This window comes from Enhydra lutris, unplaced genomic scaffold (genome assembly GCF_002288905.1).
Source record: "Enhydra lutris kenyoni isolate GAN:26980312 unplaced genomic scaffold, ASM228890v2 scaffoldscaffold15, whole genome shotgun sequence".
In the NCBI taxonomy this organism is placed as follows: domain Eukaryota; kingdom Metazoa; phylum Chordata; class Mammalia; order Carnivora; family Mustelidae; genus Enhydra; species Enhydra lutris.
Window position 1 is genome coordinate 5,685,619 of NW_019154099.1, and position 22,566 is coordinate 5,708,184.

General features: G+C 32.7%; 1 protein-coding gene across 6 annotated transcripts in view; it reads left to right on the plus strand.

Moving 5' to 3' along the window:
* Nucleotides 1–22,566, plus strand: part of LOC111146983 (zinc finger CCCH-type containing 13) — a 102,149-nt gene that overhangs the window by 681 nt on the left and 78,902 nt on the right. For 5 of the 6 annotated variants that reach the window (XM_022502790.1, XM_022502792.1, XM_022502793.1 and 2 more), the window contains exons 2-4: nucleotides 5,680–5,805; nucleotides 6,114–6,223; nucleotides 8,924–9,035. In XM_022502790.1, coding sequence (XP_022358498.1) covers nucleotides 5,689–5,805; nucleotides 6,114–6,223; nucleotides 8,924–9,035 — 339 coding nt within the window. In that variant the 5' untranslated portion in view covers nucleotides 5,680–5,688. The remainder of the gene's footprint in view (nucleotides 1–5,679; nucleotides 5,806–6,113; nucleotides 6,224–8,923; nucleotides 9,036–22,566) is intronic. The other variant, XM_022502791.1, reaches the window with a different exon arrangement.

Genomic DNA, 22,566 nt, shown 5'->3' on the forward strand with positions numbered 1-22,566 from the left:
CCTTCCCTAGGTAGTTACTTTGGGCAACTATCCGTCAGAAACTAGGGAAGGTGGAGTGAAAGTATGGAGGATATGCTGTTTGGCATTACCTCTTTCGGAATAGGTTAAAATAATATATGTGGCTGGAAAATCATTCAGAGTTGATATTACATGAATGATGTTGGTAGGATCCTGTATGTGGAGCATATCTTAAGCTATTTGGTTATATTGTGAGGTTTTCACATGCTTGGAACTACCCCGAAAATTACAGGCATAGACTGGCCCTTCAGGTTTTTGTTTTTGTTTTTGTTTTTGTTTTAATAATTTTAAAAGTTTGGAAAATATCGTCACACCTCAACTTTTCAAAGTCCATGGTACTGTTGCAGTTAATCTAAATGTTTATGCAGTACAATCCATTCATGCGTGTATGGTGCCAGTTAGTGGAGTCTAGTTTTGTAATATTTGAAGTTACTGGCGTTAGTACCTAAGCGACAATATTTTTAAGAGTTTTGTGGACATAATCTGTAGATTTTCAAATAATTTCCAATTTCTTAATGAAATATTTAGATTATAGGATGACAGTTTAAGCAAGAGACTGCTAAGAATGTTGATGCAGGTATGTAGCAATTTGTATCAGTAAAAATAGTTGCACCATGAAACTTAGACTTTTACTGTGTGGATCTGGTAGGATCCAATTCTGTCAAATGCATGCCTCTTTCTGGCTTCCTAATTCTCGCTGATTCAAAATGAATATTGATTCCATATTTAAGATATGCAAATCAATCCATTTTCATATTGGTAAATTAATACTAAAATTAATCAGGTGGATGCTATTTTCACTTCTGTACAAGTTATTAGAATTTTAGTAAGTTGTGTTAGTTTGTATTACAGTATGCATTGGCGGTTAAATATAGGCAGCACAGTTGTTTAATTGACATTTATTTGAGGAGTTGGTTTTCAGTGGATGTTAGTCTTCCCCACCTCCCCCAACCCAGTTCTCCATTTCATGTAGAGTTGGAGCTATTTAAGTAGATATTTAATAACAGTTGAAAGTTAACTGGTGTTGCTATTTAAAGTGTCTTTATTCTTTTTTGATAGAATGCATGTTGCAGTTCTGTTTATTTCCCTCTATAGTAGTTACTAGCATTGCCTATTTTCTGTTCATAGTCTTTTTAACAATTTTTATTTTCTGCACAGTGCTACAGGATTGCCTTGCTCATAGTGGTATAGTCAGTGTAGTTCTGTTAATTCTGTTTGGAATTAGAGTTGGAATTGTTTTAGTCTCTTTTTTTGGTTGTTATTTTGTTTTTGGTTTTGTTTTAGTATGTCTTTAAGCAACCTGTAAGATTGTTTTAGAAAGTTATTTTTTAGAAATATTCTCCCAGACTATGCATCAAATAAACTTAACTTTTTTCTTTAAAAAATATGAACTATAAATAGGAAGAGACCTTATTTTTAATATAAACCTTTTAATTTTAGAACTTCAGTGGATAAGAATTTATTCTACTAGTTAGTACATTTATGTAGTTTTAATTGTTTAATTACTTGACAGTTTCCTAATATTATGCTGTGGCTTATCCAGGTTAAAATGATACATGCGTTTATTTGTGCTGGGGAAAGATGCGGCCTCAAAAAGATGTAATTATGGATTAAAATGAGGATACTAGAATTGATACATGTTTTATTGACAAGATTTTAGTATTTAGGCCTCAGGAATCATTGATCATTTGTATGTTTCCCCTTTCTTAGCCATATTTATAGGGTGTAGCTTTGAGTACATTGTGATATTTTAAGTTTTGGAGGGAGAAAGGGAACTGTTCCCATTTATTAAGACCCTCTTGTTGTATCTTAATAGGTTCAAACTCTGTCCCCTTTTTTTCAATTGAAAATATATCATAAAAACCTTGATATTTATTTACTCTTCAAATGGAGGGGAGAAATGGGAAAATAACTCCATAGACTTTCACCAGTGTCACCTGGGCTTTGATAATGATGGTGTTTGGGAAAGATATAAAGACATGATGATGTGGGTAAAAGTGTAATGACACCTTGAAATCAAAGTTTAATTTGAAAACAAAACTGAAGGGAAAAGATTTAAAGTCTCTGAGATAGGGAAGACTTTTTTTTTTTTTTAAAGATTTTATTTATTTATTTGACAGAGATCACAAGTAGGCAGAGAGGCAGGCAGAGAGAGAAAGGGAAGCAGGCTCCCTGCTGAGCAGAGAGCCTGATGTGGGGCTAATTCCCAAGACCCTGGGATCATGACCTGAGCTGAAGGCAGAGGCTTAACTCACTGAGCCACTCAGGTGCTAGACTTTAATATTTATATTTTTATTTTATTGTTTCTAACTTTTCTTACATACTTTGAAGCATTTGCTCATTGAAGCCTGTTCGGATATTAATTAAAAAAGGTTTTTATCCCTTCCTCATTTAAATCTATATTTTATTAGATTGTGGTATTTATTTGGGTCCCTTTGAGGGCCCAAATTTTTAGGTTGAAAATTCTAATTAAGTCATTTTATTTGGTAACATACATTTAAATTAATAAATTAACATAGGAGTAAGTGTTTTTCTGGTGTATTACAGATTATGTGTATATATTTAGACAAATAGTATTTAAAATACTGTATTTTGTATTCTTTATAAGCATAAAGCATTTTATCTTTGTCAGTCATGAATATTTCAGTAATAATATTTCAAAAACTTATATTGCTGACTACTGATAGAAGTTCCTAGATAGATGACCAGAAGAATTCCTCTTCTTTTCAATTAGAAAACTTCAAGTCCTACTTTTTCCCTTTTGCCTCAGATTTTTTTTCCTGTCTATGACCTTCCTATAACGTAGACCTGGTACTCAAAGTCAGTGTAATTTTAGGAGGAAGTCTGACAATGTTGGATGCTGAGAATATGACTTTTACTTTGCTGTTTTTCCCTAAGTTGGAAGACTCAACAGTAGCTAAAAGTGAAGTTCCAGTGACAGTAACTATGTAGGTGAATCTTGAGTAGTTCTTGATGTCACATGTACAAGCAACTTTGTCTCTGTAGGAAGGTACTTTTTTAGTGGCAGGGATACATACAAGGAGGGGTGTTAAGATCCCATCAGTCCTCACTTGTATTTGACATAGTAGTCCAAACCTTTTGAAATCTTCAAAGTTTATGTTCGTGATCTAGGATTAGAGAGAAGCCATGGTTTTCAGGGGTGGGTCAAGGGAGTAGCGGAGTGCTGATCCAAGCAACAGGTAATAGAGCAGGAAGAGAAACAGTAGAGTTAATACATGGAGCCCTCAGAAAAACAAGAAAGGAGATGCTAGATGACCAGTGTTTCAGGAACAATAATAAATAGCTGTTGCCCTAATAATGGAAAGCACTATCATTAATTTTTTTGGAGGAGGGTGTGTTGGGAGTGGCAGCATGCTGTGGCTGTATAGGAGTTTGGGGAGCAGAACTATTTCCATTGGTAGTGGAGGGAAATATGTAAGGTTAGGGTAAAACAGTGTGGGGGGGATGGTATGCCTGTTTTCCAAGTTCCAAATAACTAATAAGAGCTAATAAGGAACTTTTAGAACTCATTCAATTTTAAGGTTATTAATTTTTTTTTCAAGATTTCATTTATTTATTTGACAGAGAGCAATCACAAGTAGGCAGAGAGGGAGGGGGAAGCAAGCTCCCCGCTGAGCAGAGAGCCCAATGCAGGGCTCGATCCGAGGACCCTGAGATCATGACCTGAGCCGAAGGCAGAGGCTTAACCCACTGAGCCACCCAGGCACCCCAATAAATGTTGTAAAAATGGAATTAGTGGATGAAGATTATAATATACACCTCTATTAATATTTATAGTAACATAATAAGACTTTGAACATTTGTTTTTGTTCTAAACTTTCCCTGTTTTGTGTGACATACTCACTTTTTATTGATTCCTGCTCAGGTATAAAGTATAAAAAGTGGTTTTTAATCAAACCACTTAATCAAAGCTTTACATTTTCTAGAAGATGTTTTTTCAGTTCCATTGATCTTGGCCTTCCATTATATAAAGAACTTTTCAGTTCAGTAAATCAAATGAACATATGAAATTCTACCAAATTTTACTCTGTAAATTCACATTTGGGCTGAGAATGAAACCAAAGATTATCTTATAGTACTAACTGTTGTATGTAGGGTTGGTTGTATTGTTCCTTATTTGGAGAACAGTTGATACATATGTGGTTTTATGTTGCAACAAACTCTTACTCATTAATATGACATCTGTGCTAATTCTTAAAGATTTGTAAAGTCATTTTCCAACTTCTTCGAGTCATTAAAAATAATTACTAAAATGATTGTATTTATATTAAAGAATAAGATACTTTTTTTTTCCAATTTAAAACTACCATATTGTATCATTTCCTGTTTTCCTCTTGGTTTATTATCTTTGTTCATTTGTCAAGTGTTGTCCTTACTCTTAAGATTCTTTTAAAAATGTGGACTGAAAAGTATCTTAACTAAACCAAATATTGTTTATATTTTTTTTGAACTTTTGATTTGGTACTATCAAGACTTAATTTCCTTTCAAGTGATATGTCTTTACTTGGAAACCACATTAAAGAACTTCTTGAATTTGTGAATTTTATGGAGACCAGTTCTATACCAAATGGAACTTTTACTTCTTTAGCTCCATTCATTCTAGTAACTTTTGACTATTGAGAAGATTTCAACTAATTGTATTATATGAAATGTGATATGGTTTAGTCCCCTTTAGGCAGTTCTTACCCAGTTCCCACAGTGATGTACTAATTTTTTCTAGATCTAGAATTTAATGTTTTTCTCTAACATATATCATAATACTGTTATCTGATGTTTTCATTTCCATTTGAGTCACCTGATTATTATATACTTAAGTTTGTTTTGTTATGGTTTTAGTTTTAAATGTTATTTACCCTAGTAAAATATTTTTACAATTTGTCTTGTTTTTAATAATAGTAAGATAGCCTGTTTATCACTTTTAGCATCTTTGACTTTTATGTCAATATATTATAAGTTATAGAAACATCTTGACTTCTTCTAGTTCTGTAGCCTATTTGAAAGTCATTTTGTCAGCATTGAATTTTCTTTATATTATTGAAAATAAATGTCCTTGATTAGACTGTTCTTTTTCAAACTCTGTTAAGATAGAGAAAATATTAACTAGTTTGCATTTTTCTCCCAAGCTGATTTTTGGAATATACCTAATGTTGCAAGCTGTATAAAGCATAATTTCTACTATCAGTAAAATTCTCACTTAATTTTATTTTCCCATTCTCTTTGACATGGCTTTCTTTTCCAGTTAACTACCTTATGGAGAATGATAGCACAACTTTTCCTTAAAAGATAGTTAACTAAATTTTGAAACTTTTATAAAGAACTTAGAAACTAAACATTTTATAGTTGTTTTCTCATGTGAATGTACTATGAAAATTGTGCAAGTAGAATCTTATTCTTTCACTCTGCAGAAGAGTAAAAATTCTAGCCAACAGATTTCGGCATTGTTACAAGTTCACTAGTGTGGCATGCCTTAGAAGATACCTTCTGTTTACCTGTGACCTCTCCTATGCCTTTTTTCTCCTGAGAAAAATTACCCACAGTTTTACAGTGTTATCTACAGCTTTATCTACGTATAAGTTATGAGCTCAGTTAATTTGAAGCTGAAGAATTTTACAGTTTTACCTCTCTCTTTTTTGGTTAAAGTAGTACAAAATGTCAAAAATTAGAAGGAAGGTCACAGTGGAAAATACCAAGACCATATCTGATAGCACATCCCGAAGACCCAGTGTGTTTGAGAGGCTTGGACCCAGCACTGGCAGTACAGCAGAGGTGAGTTGTCACTAGCTCAGTCACAGGGTTATCTTTTAATCCTGTTCTTGAATACTGACTTGCATCATAAGGTGAACAGGTTGTTGTATTTTAGGAATGTTTGGTAAATTTTTAAAACTGAGTTTCATAAAGGAGTGAAGAGTAATAATTTTTATGTTTTTTTTGTCCTGATGTTTTTATTGTTTGGGGAATGAATAATGTGTCTCAGGTATCTGGAATTTTGGTAGCATTTGTTTTAATTTTGTCCCACTAGCATCTTTTTTTCCAGAAATAAATATGAAATTTACATAGTAATATCTGTCTCTTAGACACAGTGCCGTAACTGGCTGAAGACTGGCAACTGCCTCTATGGAAACACATGTAGATTCGTACATGGCCCTTCACCCCGTGGTAAAGGTTATAGCAGCAATTATAGAAGGTAAATTAAGAACTTTGAATTGCTCGTATAATATTAGAAGATGGCTTTTGTAATTTATCTAGTATAAAAATCTGAAATACAAGCATATATTTGATCAGATTTTTCTCTTTTGGTGGTGGTCTTACCAATAGTCAAAGAGCAACAAGATCTTTCTGGTTCATTTTGAGATTAATAAAATGTATGCTTTAATATTATTTGCTCAGTATTTACTGTTTTTGCCAGTAGATTTTTTTTTATAATATACGTATGACTTACTTTCCCCACACCTAGTTATGTAGTTAAAATGATTTAAGAGCAGAATTTCATGGATTTACTTTTACTTTGGAAAGACTGTTTTTAACTCTTAAAAAAATAAAATTTAACAAGGATATAATTTTATCTTTTTAAAATGTTCTGAATTCAGATCTTAATGACATGAGACTGTCTATTGCAACTTCTGTACATTAAAATGCATTTGCCAAATCCCTTATCACAATGTATTAATGTAAATGAAAACATGTACTTATATGTAGATAAAGGTCCTATTACCTGTTTGGGACATCTTTTTGCCTTTGATAAAGGCAAAGCTAAATGAAACTTTTCCTAATAAAGACCTTTCATTTTCCTTTCAGTTCAGTTTATGATGGTTATATTATGGCGTTAAATATGTAACATATGTAGACACAAAAACAGTTTAAACTTGATTGGTAAACAAATAGTTAACAAAGTCCTAAAACTGGGTGTGCTTATTGCTTTGGTTACAGCGATAGTATAAAAACTGAACATTAGCATTTGCAGATTTTTTTAAAATTCTTTTTAAATGTGTGTGTGTTTGTGTATAGATTTTGAAGCTTAAGAGAGTTGAAAATTCAGACCCTTAACTGACTTTCTGTTCACTTAAATGTACATTTTACTTTACTAGTGATGCTGAATACTCTGTTTTATTTGTATTTAGATTGTCATCTGTGCCTTCTATTAATGTGCGAAAATCAGTTCTTAACATGTGTTTAATTATCTGTATAAATATACACTTAGGGAAAGTGTTCCAGTAATTTTAATGTTTTGTTCCTATTATTACAATACTTTTAATACATACTTTAATTCATCTGTGAAACTTATTATTAACTGACAAAATTTTTATACAAGAGGTAATTTTAAGGAAAATGGCAGAGAAATTTATCTAAAATGGGAAAAAAATAGTGTCATTATTAGACTTAGAATAAAGGATTTTTTTTTGTTGTTATTTTGTGCATGTTTTTCCATTTGATAACCCCCTTTGGATTTCTTTTTTTCCTTTTTTTATAGGGATGAAAATACAGTTCATAACGTGATTCAAAGATGGAAAGAAAAGCAGTGTATTTCAGAAATGCTTTGTCACAAAATATTTAAATCATTTACTGAGCATTCATTGTATGTAGAGACTCTGTTAGGCGCTCTTAGGGTTTTAATTAATAAAAATTTTCTTATATATATTATATGTATAAATATATATATAAATATATATATTTAATAAATTGTCTTATTATATAAAGGAGGCCAGGACACATAAGATGTACATGCTCATCATAATTATAATTTAAAACATTTAAGTACTGGTTTTTAATAATTTCCACTTTTAAACTCAGATTTACTATTAAAACATTTAATATAGTCCTGTAAAATGTGCATATAGATATTAATGAGATCCTTTAAAGTGAATTAACTGAAATTATTTCTTCATTAATCATGTAACTTGTATTGATTGATAAAAGAATTGATTTGATTGATAACTATGACTTGAAATAGATGCAAATGTTTATGTGATTTGTTTATAGCCTTAAAAAATTATATACTTATCCTTATATACTTATCCTTAAAAAATATTAATATATTATACAGTATTTTTTGGTGGCCAATGAGGGACATACCACTTCTTAACTTCTATTGCCCTTTTTAAAAGAATATTCAAGGAATACTCATTAAAGGCAATGTGTTTTCCATGTCTGCTTTGTTTTCTCACTTAATAATGGTATAAAAATAATTGGCAAGCCATTTTTCACATTTTCAGTATGAATTATGAATGCTTAGGTGTGTTGAATATAAATGTGTACGATTTTCCTTAATTAAAAAGAAATCTACCGCCTAAATCTTGCTTTGAATCCTTTAATTATTTTCTGTTCTGAAGTAATTTCAAACTTTAAGAAAAGTTATAAGAATAACACAGAACTCCTCTGTATCCTGTGGTTCTTAAGATGGGTAATTCTCAGTTGTCGGTGTTGCATCCAGCCACATGCATGTATACATGATAATACGGTTGCTTCTTGATTAATTTTACAACATTGTGATTTAAAACTTTATCTTCCTGCTTTTTACTTTCAAATATAACTGATACCTTTATGTGATTTTTAGAAAAACAAATTAAACTGTTAATAACAAATTCCTTTTTCTTAGTTCACATACAGTTTCTTATTCATGTCACCAGTACCTGCCACCCCATGGAATTTTAGTGTATACATTTCTGATTGTCATGGGGAGAAAATTTGTAAGTGATGCTCATATTTCCTATATATTAATATTTAAGCCAAAGCAAATTAATTGTTTTTCTGAACATTAGGAGCCACGGAAAGAAACGTTGAGATTCGTGAGTTATTTCTGTAGATATATTCTTACAAACATTATAAAAATATAGATTTTTGTTGTTTTGTTTTGTTTTTTGTTTTGTTTTTGTTTTCTGGTTCAAAGGTCACCAGAGAGGCCTACAGGGGATCTTAGAGAAAGAATGAAGAACAAGCGCCAAGATGTGGACGCTGAGTCCCAGAAACGAAATACAGAGGACTCATCCTCACCTGTTAGGGTAGGAATGAATTTCCCAAAACAAAGTTAAATTTCAGTAGTGAATTATTACTTATGTTCCATTTAAGTTATTATCTTGTGTGCTAAATATATGGTAGATGTATAATACCACAGTATAATGTTTTATATGGATAATGTAATGTAGAGAAAAAAAATCCTCTGGGAAAACTCATAATTCTCTGAATCAATCCTTGGTGGTTAAGATGAAGGGAATTGGTTAGCAGAGCTCAGGCTAACCTGATACAGAAATAGGATTTCTGTATCTTAAAGGGCATCATGAGTATCTAAAAGTATTCTTAAATTTTCAGAATTCAGCTAGCCATCATATCCTGCTTGTTTCCAAGAAAGATTGAAGTGGGTTATTGTAAACATTTAGAATTTAAAACAGTGAAAGTAAGGCATGGTGGTGACAGAAACTGACCTAGAGAACTTAAGGAAAGGGAAGCTCATGTACCCACAAAATTTAATAGTGAATTTCCTGGCAATGAAACCAAAAGAGAAATCTATTTTATGATACAGCTCATTGAATAAAAGAAGACATCAGTGTTTCAGATATGGAAATCTCGTCCTCAGCTAGTTTTTTTAAAGAAATTTATGTATATGTATTTGTAACAGTTTCACTGGGAAATAATCCACATAACATACAATTCGTCCATTTAAAGCGTACAGTTTGGTGGTTTTTTTGTATATTCTCAGAGTCATGCAACCATCACCACAATCAATTTTAGAGCATTTTCGTTATCCAAAGGAAAAACCTTTAATGGTTATACCTGTATCATCTGACTGACCACCAGCCTTACGCAACCACAGTGCCACTTACTGTCACTCTAGATTTGCCTGTTCTGGATGTTTCAAATAAGTGCAGTTGAGCAGTAGGTGGCTTTGTTTTTGACTTGTGTCTTTCACCTACTATAGTGTTTTCAAGGTTCATGAAAGATTATTAGGATATATCAATATTTTAGTCCTTGTTTTTGCCAAATATTCCACTGTATTAATATATCACCTTTTGTTTATCCATTCGCTAATTGATGAACATTTGGGTAGTTTCCATTTTTTGGCTTTTATGTATAACATTGCTGTGAACAGCCATAAATAGTTTTTTGAGTGACCTATATTTTCATTTCTCTTGGGTTTATATCTAGAAGTAGAATTGCTGAGTCATATACTAACTCTATGTTTAATTTTTTGAGAAACTGGTAGGTTGTTTTCCAAAGCAGTTATACCATTTTGCATTCTTTCCAGCAGCGTATGAGGATTTCAGTTCTCACATCTTTGTCAGCATTTGCTGTTACTGAACTCTTTGATTAGAGCCATCTTAATGGTTATGAAATGGTAATCTTACTATAGTTTTTGCATTTCTCTGGTGGCTGATGATATTGGACGTCAGTGATATTGAACAATAAGATGTGCTTATTGGCCATCTGCATATCTTCTCTAGAAACATGTCTTTTCAGATCTTTGCCTTTTTTTATTTTGGGTTATCTTTTTATTGTTGATTTATAACAACTCTCTATATTTTAGATACAAATTCCTTATTTATGATTTGCAAAAATTTTCTTTCATTCTGTGGGTTATCATTTTATGTTCTTGATGATGTCCTCAAGCACAAATGTTTTTAGTTTGATGAAATCCAATTTATCTGTTTCTGTTGTTGTTTGTGCTTTAGGTGTCTTATCTAAGAAACCATTGCCTAATTCAGGATCACAAAGATTCGTGCCTTGTTTTCTTCAAAGAATCTTTGAGCTTTAGCTTTAGCTTTGATCCGTTTTGAGTTAGTTTTTGTTTATGGTTCAGCCTTATTCTTTTTTATGTGGATATCTTAGTTGTCTCATAATCTTTTTATTAAAATTATTGAATTGTTTAAAGAGAAACCTTTCTGATAATTTAAGCTACATAGAGGCTTGCTTATAACAGTTTTTGATCCTTGATTTAAAAAGCTGCACTACAGTTTTACATTATAGTTTGTAGAGACTTAAATTTGGGAACCTAAAGTAATACACTTTTAAGTATAGTTTTCTAATGTCTGATGATACATAATACTGTTTAGAATTCTCAGATAGTAGTTCTCAGCTAGAAGAGTGTATATATAAGAATTCTTTTGGAGGAGAGATAGCTTTTTGTGAAATAGATTGCTGATATTCTATCTTTGATCTACTGAATTAGAATTTCTTGATAGGGGCTGAGCATGTGTATTGTATTTTGGAATAACCGATTAACTCAGAATAAGGAATGAACTCAGTGACTTGCTGGTAATGTTTAACAGCCACTTGGGGGAAAAAAGCCATGCTTTGTAGGATTTACCAATTTCTTTGGCATAAATGTTCCCATCCTGGTCAGTTTCAAGCTAGCAAAGTGGTATCACTGAATACGAAGTTGGGAAAAAAACTCGTTTTCACACCATTTATTTTTCACACGTACACACATATAATAAATGTAATCAACCTCAAGAGTAAAATGTACTGAAATATTTAGGAAGTGAGTTTTGAATAATACTTAACTTGGTTTTTATTATTTGTGTAATTGTTAGCTTATAGGATTTAATTTTCAATCATAGCTGTGTTTAAAAATGGCTCGTACAGTTCCTAAAAATTTAATAGTTGGCTCTTGTGAGTCATTGTGAACTGGTCCTAACACAGCACTAAATGGACTATAGTTCAAAAGGCAAACATCTAGAATTCATATTCTGAAGACATTATTTTAGGAATTTTTTTTTAACTCTGCTGTCAGTTTCCTTATCTGTAAATGGAGGCCATAGCCCTATCTTGTGTTGCTGTGAAGATAAAGCAAGTAACGTGAGTGGCTGATGCATGATGACTATTTAATAAATGGCCTGTACAATATTAGAATAACTCCTGGCTTTTCCTCTCTAATACAGATTGGTGTTATGCTCTTAATAGGAGATGGACATCAGCATTGGAGATTTAGGTTGTTAACAGGTGTCTAAATCTAAGTGTGTTTCTGATCATAAAGGTTTATATGTTCAGCATATCAGTTTAGTAGACAGCAGAGTTGGCCATTTCATCAAGGAACTTTAAGCCTGATTCTCACTTTCCCTAGATGAGAAAGCCCTCTAAGGTGGTGAGTATCATGCACATCATGCACAAGAGTGATCAGGTTTTAGGAAATTCCCTATCCAAACTTAGGGAAAAGTGTTAGTAAGCTAGGATACCAAGGTATTAATTATTTTGAGTGATCTGACAGGATAACAAATGCTGAGCATTTCTGTGATACATTCCTAGTGCAACACAGACGTCTGTTGATCTTTATGTAATGGACTTCTATGGGAAAGTCAGATCTAGTTTAGGGGCAGCTGCAGGTTAGATAACATAGAATAGCTAAGAGAGGTTAAGGCACAAACTCACTGTAATTCTACCCCTTCTCTGCCCCTGAATTCAGCTCCACTATGTTTGAGTTACGAGGTTGATAACCCGTGATCTTGTGGGGAGATAAATTCATAAAGAGATAAATTGTAATTCTATAGAGTATGGTAGTATGACCGAGAGAGAGGAGCAAAACCTGCAGTGGAAGGAATAAATAACTGGGGTGGGGAGCCAGAGAACCATTTCACAGAGGGACATGACATTCGCCCTGAGCGTAGGAAAGGTAGGTGGGATGAGAGAGGGGGTGGTCAAAGTTTAGAAAGAGGAGAAAACCAACACAGTAACAATGAGTAGTTTTAAAGGACTAGTGTGTTTGAGAAACTGTGAAGCTCTATGCCTAATGTATAGAAATTATAGCATGTGAATTTGAGGTGAGGGCTGAAGAGGTAGATTAGGTAGATCAGATCAGATTGTGAACAGTCTTAATGTGTCAGTCAGAGCTTGGCAAGAGAAAAGAGATTTATATGCCAGGAATCTATTATTCACAAATTCACCTCCAGACCCTGGAACTAAGTTCACTTACTGAATAAATGAAAAGTGATTCTGATGTGTTGCCAGTGTTGAGAACCCCTGGTGGCCTGGGGTCTGTGCTCCACTGGGGCTGTTAAACACTTAAAATGTGGCTGGTCTGAATTGAGATGTACTATAAGTGTAAAATACATACTGAATTTCAAAGACTTAATGATGTAACATAAAAACCAAATAGCTCATTAATAATTTTTATATTTATATGTTGGAATGACAATATTTTGGATATAGTGGGTTAAAGATGTTACCAGAATTTTAATTTTCCATTTCTTTCTCCTTTTAATATCGAAACAATAAAATCCCAAATTACATATGTACATATTATTACATATGTATCATATTTCTGTTGTAAAGGGCTGTTCTGCACAATCTGAACCAAATTTAACACAGTGGAACTAAATTTAACACAGAGTCTTGAGGTAGAGTCAGTAGCATTTGAAGACCAAAAGAATGAGTGGAGGGAATATGTTAAGCTTAACTGAGCTTTCCAGGACAATAAGATGGAGAGAGAATGAGTTAGATTGTAACCCCTTTTGTATACTAGGCTCAAATCATGGACAACTAATTTTTGACACTATTTTTAGTACTTGTGGGTATACTAATATGTTATAGTCCCTGTTGAATTTCAGTTGCATTATCTTATGTTTAACAGTTCCAGAATAACAATTAACAATAATATCACTAACGATAGTGTCACTGAGAACAGTTTAAGATTTCTTTTTAGTTCTTAGGGTATATCTCATTAGTGAAATATACCTGTGAAATCTATTAGGGATATAAAATCAAGTTATTGTATGTCAAGTCACTTGAAACAGTTCTTATCTGAGATCGAACCACAAAATTGTTACATTAGTTGGGTTGCTTCATTTAATTTTGATTTTTGTTTTAAGGCTTCTTTTTTCTTTTTGATTTTTTTTTTTTTTTTTTTTTTTTTTTTAAAGTAAGCTCCATACCTTGCATGGAGCCCATCATGGGGCTTGAACTCATGACCCTGAGAACAAGACCTGAGCTGAAATCAAGAGTTGGCTGTTTGACTAACTGACCTACCCAAGCACCCCTTCATTTTGTTTTTTAATCATAAAACATTTACATAGCTGCAAAGTTATATCTCCCAAACAGGTTACATTCTGAAAAGTCTACCTTTATCTCTTGGTTACTCTACCCTATTCTCTATCGGTAACTACTTTTAACTAGTTTTTGGATTCTCCTGCCACTTTGACACACACACACGCACACAAATATACATACACTTATATGTATATAGGTACATATACAAATTAGGGTTTATGTAGGGGTATTTTTGCTTTTTCTTAGATAAAAGGTAGCATACTGTATACATTTTTGTCATCTTGCTTTTTTTATTTATTGCTGTATCTAGAAAACTGTACCATAGGAATATGTAGAGATACTTCTTGTGCCTTTTTTTTTATTTACCAAAAATCTGTTTTATCATATTAGTAGACTTATGTAATAGTATATTCAAAAGTATTTCCAAAGATAACATTTTTTAAAAAATGAAAATAACAAAACCATGTGAAGAAAAGCAAATTAACAAAAACAGACTGATGAATCACAGACCTTTACCCCTGAAGCAAATAATACATTATATGTTAATAAAAAAATTAACCAAAACAAAAAACCCTCCATACTGACCATCTAGATTCTAGAATATTAAGAATAACAGAGAATAATTTTTCTTGATACATATTAAATACTTTAATCAGTTGCTTAACTGCTTCTATCCATAATAGCACATCACTGGTACTTCTTGTGCCTTTTTATAGTCACATAGCACTTCATTGTATGAATGTGCCGCCTACGGTTTAACCTGCTTCTCCTGGCAGCCGTTTCAGTTAGTTCAGTCTCGCTCCCGCAGACAGAGCTGCAGTGAACAGCTTTGTGCACTTGTATTTTTGTTTTGGGAGTTTGTTTTGTTTTGTTTTTGCTTCTGTTTTTTAGTGTGTCTTAGGGAGAGAGAAATCCCTTGAATGGAACTGCTGTGTCAAGGGTAAATTTCCTATATAATTCTGCTAAATAATGACCATTCTTTCCACAGCCATACCATTTGGCATTGTTGCCAGCAGACAGAGCCTGTTTCTTCTGTGCTTTGCTAGCATATGTGGTCAGATTTTTAAAGTCTTGCCAATTTGATCAGAAAAATTGTGTTTGTGTAATTTTTGTTTGTGTTTCTCTTACAAGTGAAGTTGGACATCTTCCTATATTTAAGAACCTTTTTTCTGTGAATTCTGTTCATATTTCCTGCCCATTTTTTCATTTTTTGTGGGTTCTTTATTTGTAGAATCTCTATCTTATAGGGATAATAATTTTTTCATTTATGGTATCAGGTGCAGGTAATTTCCTCAGTTTTTCATTTTTTAATATTTTATTTTTTAGTTTAGATATATAGCAGAATTGATGAGAATGTACAAAGGTTTCCCATATCATTTCTATCTCCACACGCTCTCAACCTCCCATACTCTAAACATCCTGAACCAAAATGGTACATTTCTTAAAATTGATGAACTTACACTGACACATCATGATCACTCAAAGTCCATAGTTTATATTAGGGTTTACTCTTGATATTACACATTCTATGGGATTGGTCAAATGGATCAAATGACATGTGCTCACCATTATATAGTATCACACAGAGTAGTTTCACTGCCCTAAAAAGTCTCTGTGCCTTTCATCATTCTTTTCCCCTATCTCCTGGTTACCACTGTTTCTTTTACTGTTTCCAGAACTTTACCTTTTCCAGAATGCCATATAGTTGCAGTGATACAGTATGTTGACTTTTTAGATTGGCTTCTTTCACTTAGTAATATGCATGTAAGGTTATCCCATCTCTGTTTATGCCTTGATAGCTCATTTCTTTTTAACATTGAATAATATTTCATTATCTGGATGTACCACAGTTCAGTTTGCTATTCATCTTTTGAAGGACATCTTTTTTTTTTTTTTTTTTTTTTTTTAGATTTTATTTATTTGAGAATGAGAGAGAGAATGAGAGGGGGAAGGTCAGAGGGAGAAGCAGACTCCCTTCTGAGCAGGGAGCCTGATGTAGGACTCGGTTCTGGGACTCTAGGATCATGACTTGAGCTGAAGGCAGTCACTTAACCAACTAAGCCACCCAGATGCCCCATCTTTTGAAAGACATCTTGGTAGCTTCCAAGTTTCAGCAATTATGAGTAAAGCTGCTATAAAATACATCCTTGTAAAAAAAAAAATACATCCTTGTGCAGGTTTTGTGTAGACACAAGTTTTCAGTTCATTTGGGTAAAAACCAAGGAATGCCGTTGTAGGATTTTATGGTCTGAGTATGTTTAGTTTCTTAAATTTTAGTTTATCTAGTTGAGGAAGTTCCCCTCTATTTCTAGTTTGCTAAGACTTTTTATCACTAATGGGTGTTGGAGTTTGTCAGATGCTTTTATTGGATATCCATATCAATGGATATGATTTTGTCAGATGCTTTTACTGGATAGCCATATATATGGATATGATCCTATGATTTTTTTTTTGCTAATCTCATGTGATGGATTACATTAATTGACTTCTGAATGTTGAACCAGCTTTGCATACTTGGTATAAATCCCATTTGGTTGTGTTGTGCAATTCTTTTTATATGTTGATGGACTTGATTTGCTAATATTTTCAGGATTTTCACATCTATGTTCCTGAGAAGTATTTGTCATTGCAAGAAAATTGAAATGTCTTTGTCTTGTTTTCGTATTAGGTATTTATGCTGGCTTCATGGAATGAGTCAGGAAGTATTCCCTCTCCTTCTAGTTTCTGAAAAAGACTAGAGAATTGCTGTAATTTCTTTTTTAAATGTTTGATAGAATTCACATGTGAATCCATGTGGGCCTGGTCCTTTCTGTTTTGGAAGGTTATTATTGATTCAGTTTCTTTACCACATATAGGCTTATTTAGATTATCTGTGATTTTTGACAGATTGTCTTTTTTGAGGAATTAGACTATTTCATCTGTTTATCAAATTTATGGTCATGGCATTGTTCATTGTATTCTTTTATTATCCTTTTAAAATCCTTGGGATTTGTAGTAATGTCTCCTTTTTTGTTTCTACTATTACTAACTTATGTCTTTTCTCTCTCTCTTTTTCTTATTTAGCCTGATTAGAGGCTTATCAATTTTATTGATCTTTTTGAAGACTGACTTTAGGTTTCATTTATTTTTTTTTTCTATTGATGTCCTGTTTTCAATTTCATTGATTTCCACTCTAATTTTTTTTATTATTTATTTTCTTCTTACTTTAGACATAATTTGCTCTTCTTTTTCCAGTTTTTTAAAATGAGAACTTAGATTATGGATTTTAGATCTTTAGAAATGCTGTAAATCATTCTTCAAACACTGCTTTCACTGCATTCTATAAATGTTGATAGGTTGTATTTCATTTTCATTGTTTTAAAGATTGTATTTACTTAGAAAGGGTGAGTGCATGTGCTTACATGGGCCGGGGGGAGGGACAGAAAGAGAGAGAATCAAGCAGACTGTGCTGAGCATGGAGCTGCACCTGGGGCTTGATCCTACGACCTTGAGATCATGTCCTGAGCCAAAATCAAGAGTTAGATTGCTCAACCAACTGAGCCACCCATGCACTCCTCATTTTTATTTTATTTAGTTTGAAATATTTTTAAATTGTTCTTGAGATTTTTTTTCTTTGACCCTCGTGCTAATTAGAAGTGTGTTGCTTGATCTCCACATATTTAGGGTGTTTTCAGATATCTTTTTGTTACTGATTTCTAGTTTAATTCCATTGTAGTCTGAAAGCAGAAATTGTGTGATTTCTGTTCTTTTAAAAGTGTGTTTTATAGTTGAGATCTGTTTTGTTGAGTGTCCCATGTGAGCTTGAGAAAAATGTGTATTCTGTTGTTGGATGAAGTAGTCTATAGATGTCAGTTGTTTCCAGTAGATTGATGGTGCTTTTGAGCTCAGCTATGTGCTTACTGTTTTTCTGCCTGCTGGATATATCCATTTTTGACAGAGGGGTGTTAAAATCTCCAACTGTAATTGTGATCATTTCTTCTCTTTACAGTTGTATATCAGTTTTTACCATACATATTTGACACTGTGTTATTAGGCACATATAAGTTAAGGACATATTTGACACTGTGTTATTAGGCACATATAAGTTAAGGATTGTTATGTCTTCTTGAAGAATTGACCCCTTTATCATGACATAATGTCCCTTTTTGTCTGTGGTAACTTTACTTGCTCTGAAGTCTGCTCTGTTATTAATGTAGCTACTCCCACTCTTTTGATTAATACTAGCATAGTATATCTTTGTCCATCTCTTTCTTTTTACTCTGTATGTGTCTTCATATTTAGGGTTGTTTCTTGTAGACAACATGTATTTGGGTCTTGTTTTTTGGTCCACTCTGACAGTCTCTGGTTTGTTTGTTTTTTAAGATTTTATTTACTTGAGTAAGAGCGTAAGAGAGAGTACAAGCTGTGGGTAGGGGCAGAGGAAGAAGGAGAAGCAGACTCCCCGCTGAGCCAGGAGCCTGAGTGGGGCTCCATCCCAGGACTCCTATAATCATGACATAAGCTGAAGGCAGCCACTTTACTGACTGAGTCACCCAGGAGCCCCTGACAGTTTCTGTTTTAATTGATGGAGTCCTTTGATGTTTAAACGAAGTATTGATATAGTTGAATTAATGTCTGTTATATTTGTTATAGTTTTCTATTTGTTACCATTGTTCTTTGTTCCTATTATTTTGTCTTCTGCTCTTTGTGCCTGTTGTGGTTTGAATCACACATTTTATATTATTCCAGTTTTCTCTCCTTTTCTAGCATATCGGTTTACTTATTTTTACTTTTTTTATTGGTTGCACTGGAGTTTGCAGTGTAAGTTTACAACTAATTCAAGTCCTTTTTCAAATAACACTGTAGTGCTTCACAGATAGTCCAAGTACTGTATAATAACAAAATATTACTCATTCTTTGAAATATCATAAGTGATATTGGGATTTTCTGCTTTTTTAAGGTTTAGTAGAATTCCCATGTGAAACCAACTGAATCTGGTACTGTTTTATGAAGAGTTTTTAATGGAAATTTTGACTTCGTTGAAGTCAGTTTTGTTAAATTGTATTTTTCTAAAAAATTATTTCCTCTGGATTTTTAAAACTGTATAGAGTTGTGTGAGGAAATCTCATGTTTTTCTTTATTTTTCTTTGTTCTAGTGCCTGTTTTTACTTTGTTATATCTGATTTTGGATATTTGTGCTTTTCTCCTTTTTCTTGTTTAGCTTAGCCTATGTTTTTTAGTTTTTGGTTTTGGTTTATTGTTTTTTGTTTTTGTTTTTAAAGAGTTAGCTTTTGAATTTACAGATTAGTTCTTTTTCTAATATGTTTGTTTTTTCTTTTATTCTTTCTTTGGTTTATTGTATTTCTTTTCTTTGTTGAACTGGTTGAGCATTTATTTTCACTTGATTTATATTAGTATCTAATGCTTTAAAGTTTGATAAATGGTTTAACTGAATTTATGGATCTTATATGTCATGTTTTCATTATCATTATTTTCGTAATTTTTCTCTTTAGATTTGGATTTCATCTATGATCCAATAATCTTTTAATTACATGTTTTACATTTTCAGGTTGAAGAACTTTTTGTTTGTGTGTGTTACTTTGATTTAGAAAGTAACTACTATGTTATTACTCTTTATATTTCTATTTTTTTTAACTTAAATGAGATTTTCTTTGTGACTTAAGATATGGTCAGTTTATCTGAATTTTCCCTGTGTGCTTGAAAAGGAGGAGTATTTTCTGTTTTTTTAATTACCAGGTTCTAGAATATCTCTAAAACGTCGTTATTTTGATCTTCTGTATTTTTAATATATCTTTGCCTACTTGATCTCTTGGTTTGAGAAGACCTTGTTGAAGTATCTTAGTGGTATGTCTCTGTCTAGTTTTCTCTAAATCTCTTATACTTTCTGCACTTCACTGCTGTATTGAGTGCATAGATACAAAGATAATAACTGTTCTCTTTTCATTATAATTTTTTTTAAAGCAGTGTTTAGAAATGACTTGAGTTTGGTTATCTGTTGAATGTTCTTTAAAATATACAGTCTTACTTATTTGTGGCGCTGTGTATAATGGAACAAGATAATATAATTTTTGTTATTTCATAAGAGAAAATCTCCATTAACCCTATTTAGGGGGTTTTCTTCAGTAGTTACAAATTATAGTACAGTTTCCCCAGTATAGATCTACATTTCTTTATTCTCTGTGTTTCTGTAATAGTGAAAGGATCTGAAATTGTACGTCTTTGAATAATTTGAAATTTTAAAATGTCTGGTTGTAGCTATTCTAATAGCTATAAACTGAGCTGAGTTTTGGGGCTAATGTTCAGGCCAAAAATCAATGAACCATTGTTCATTTTTTAAAGCTTTTAACCCTTCATCAAAAGTGTCCAATTGAGAAGTTTAATGAAAACATTAAGGTGAGAACCATAATCTCAATAGTAGTTTTTTCCAGTTGTTAATAGTTTTTTTTTTTTTTTTAAAGATTTTATTTACTTATTTGACAGACAGAGATCACAAGTAGGCAGAAAAGCAGGCAGAGAGAGAGAGGAGGAAGCAGGTCCTGGGATCATGACTTGAGCCGAAGGCAGAGGCTTTAACCCACTAAGCCACCCAGGCGCCCCTTGTTAATAGTTTTGATATGATATGTGGTAATAAATTACAAAGAAGAAAAATTTGGATTAACATTAATTGTAGAGCTTCTGACAGAAAATGAAGAATTCACTAATGACATTAGTGTTTTGTGAAACTAAGTGTATTTTTAGAATATTAGGGTTTGGAATCATTGTTCTCTTTTTTTAAGTTTTTTAAAGATTTTTAAGATTTTAGATTTTATTTATTTTAGAGATAAAGAGAGTGGGAGTAGGGGGGAGGAACATGGGAGAGGGACAAGCAGACTTTTGAGAACAGAGCCTGACATGCGGCTTGATGCCATGACCCCAAGATCACGACCTGAGTGGAAATCAAAAGTTGGATGATTAACCAACTGAGCCACCCAGGTGCTCCTGGAATCATTATTCCTTAAAAATAAAAGACATTAAAAAAAAGAAAATTTCTTGTGTTTAAAAACTTGATATTCTTTAATATAACAGAATTATTACTAATTATAATAATTGTATATTATATATAATAATTATTAATTATTACTAGTATAATAGAATTATTACTATGATAAGAGGTTTAGGCTAGTAATGGACAAATTTACAGTTGTTTTAAAGTGGATATTAGTACAAGGGGAGAATTTCGTTGGTCTATAAATAATTGAGTTATTCTTTGACTAAATAAATGTTCTGTGATAATTTTTATCTATTAGTCTCAAAGGAAGTTTCTCCAAGTAATTTTGGAATGATGTGAGGAAATGTAATGAGATTATATAGGACAAACGGAAAAGGTAGTTGAAGTAGATTTTTTTTCCTCTTCTCATCTTCTTTATCTCATCTAATACATAATAATACTGTTCCCTGTCATTAACAAAGAACAAACTTGTGTTAGGGATAAATAGACTTCATTTTAGGAACAAAATGTCAGTTGTACTAGTATGGTCTAGGATAGCTTGATCTCACCAATGGTTGTGGGTAAGTCCAAGGGAGAAAGAGTTGGCTGTATTTCAAACAACAGACATTGTTAAAGAATTGTTAGTCTTGTTAAGAATTGTTATTAATCTTGGGGTGCCTGGGTATCAGTTAAGCATCTGCCTTCGGCTCAGGTCATGATCTCAGGGTCCCTGCTTGGCAGGGAGCCTCATTCTCCCTCTCTCTCTGCCACATTCCCTGCTTGTGTGGGTGTGCCCGTGTGCCTGCTCTCTCTCTCTCAAATAAAATCTTTAAAAAAAAAAAAAAGAAGAAGAGGGGCCCCTGGGTGGCTCCGTGGGTTAAAGCCTCTGCCTTTGGCTCAGGTCATGGTCCCAGGGTCCTGGGATTGAGCCCCGCGTTGGGCTCTCTGCTCAGCAGGGAGCCTGCTTCCCCCTCTCTCTACCTGCCTCTCTGCCTACTTGTGATCTCTCTCTCTGTCAAATAAATAAACAAAATCTTAAAAAATAATAATAATTTTAATTATAATAATATATTATAATAATAATTATAATTATAATAATATTTCAGCACTATTATGGTTTATATACTTTATATAAATTTATTATTTATATAGTATTATATAATATTAATTAATATTATATTAATAGTATATATGGTTTATATACTTTGAGGGCCCTCCCACTACAGTATCCTGGATAAGTGACAACAAACACATTTTAAATGCATTGCTGCTTTCTCAAAAATGCAAAACAGCAGCAAAAACAAAGAAACACTAACAGGGAATTGAAACCAGGGATTAAGTAGCAAACTTGAAAGCTAGTGGTGACCTAGAAACTTTTATTAGTATTAGAACTGGTCAGAGAGTAAGCCTTTGGTCCATCTGTGGAGAGAGAGCTGTTGAACTGAAGGATGGAGCTGAAGAATTTATCCAGAATACAATACATAAAGACAGGGTTATAGAAAATGTTGAAGAGATTTTAAAATGTGAGGGAAATACTTAGAAAATTTGATGTACCTCTCAGTTGGAACTCCAGGAAAAAATAGAATGTA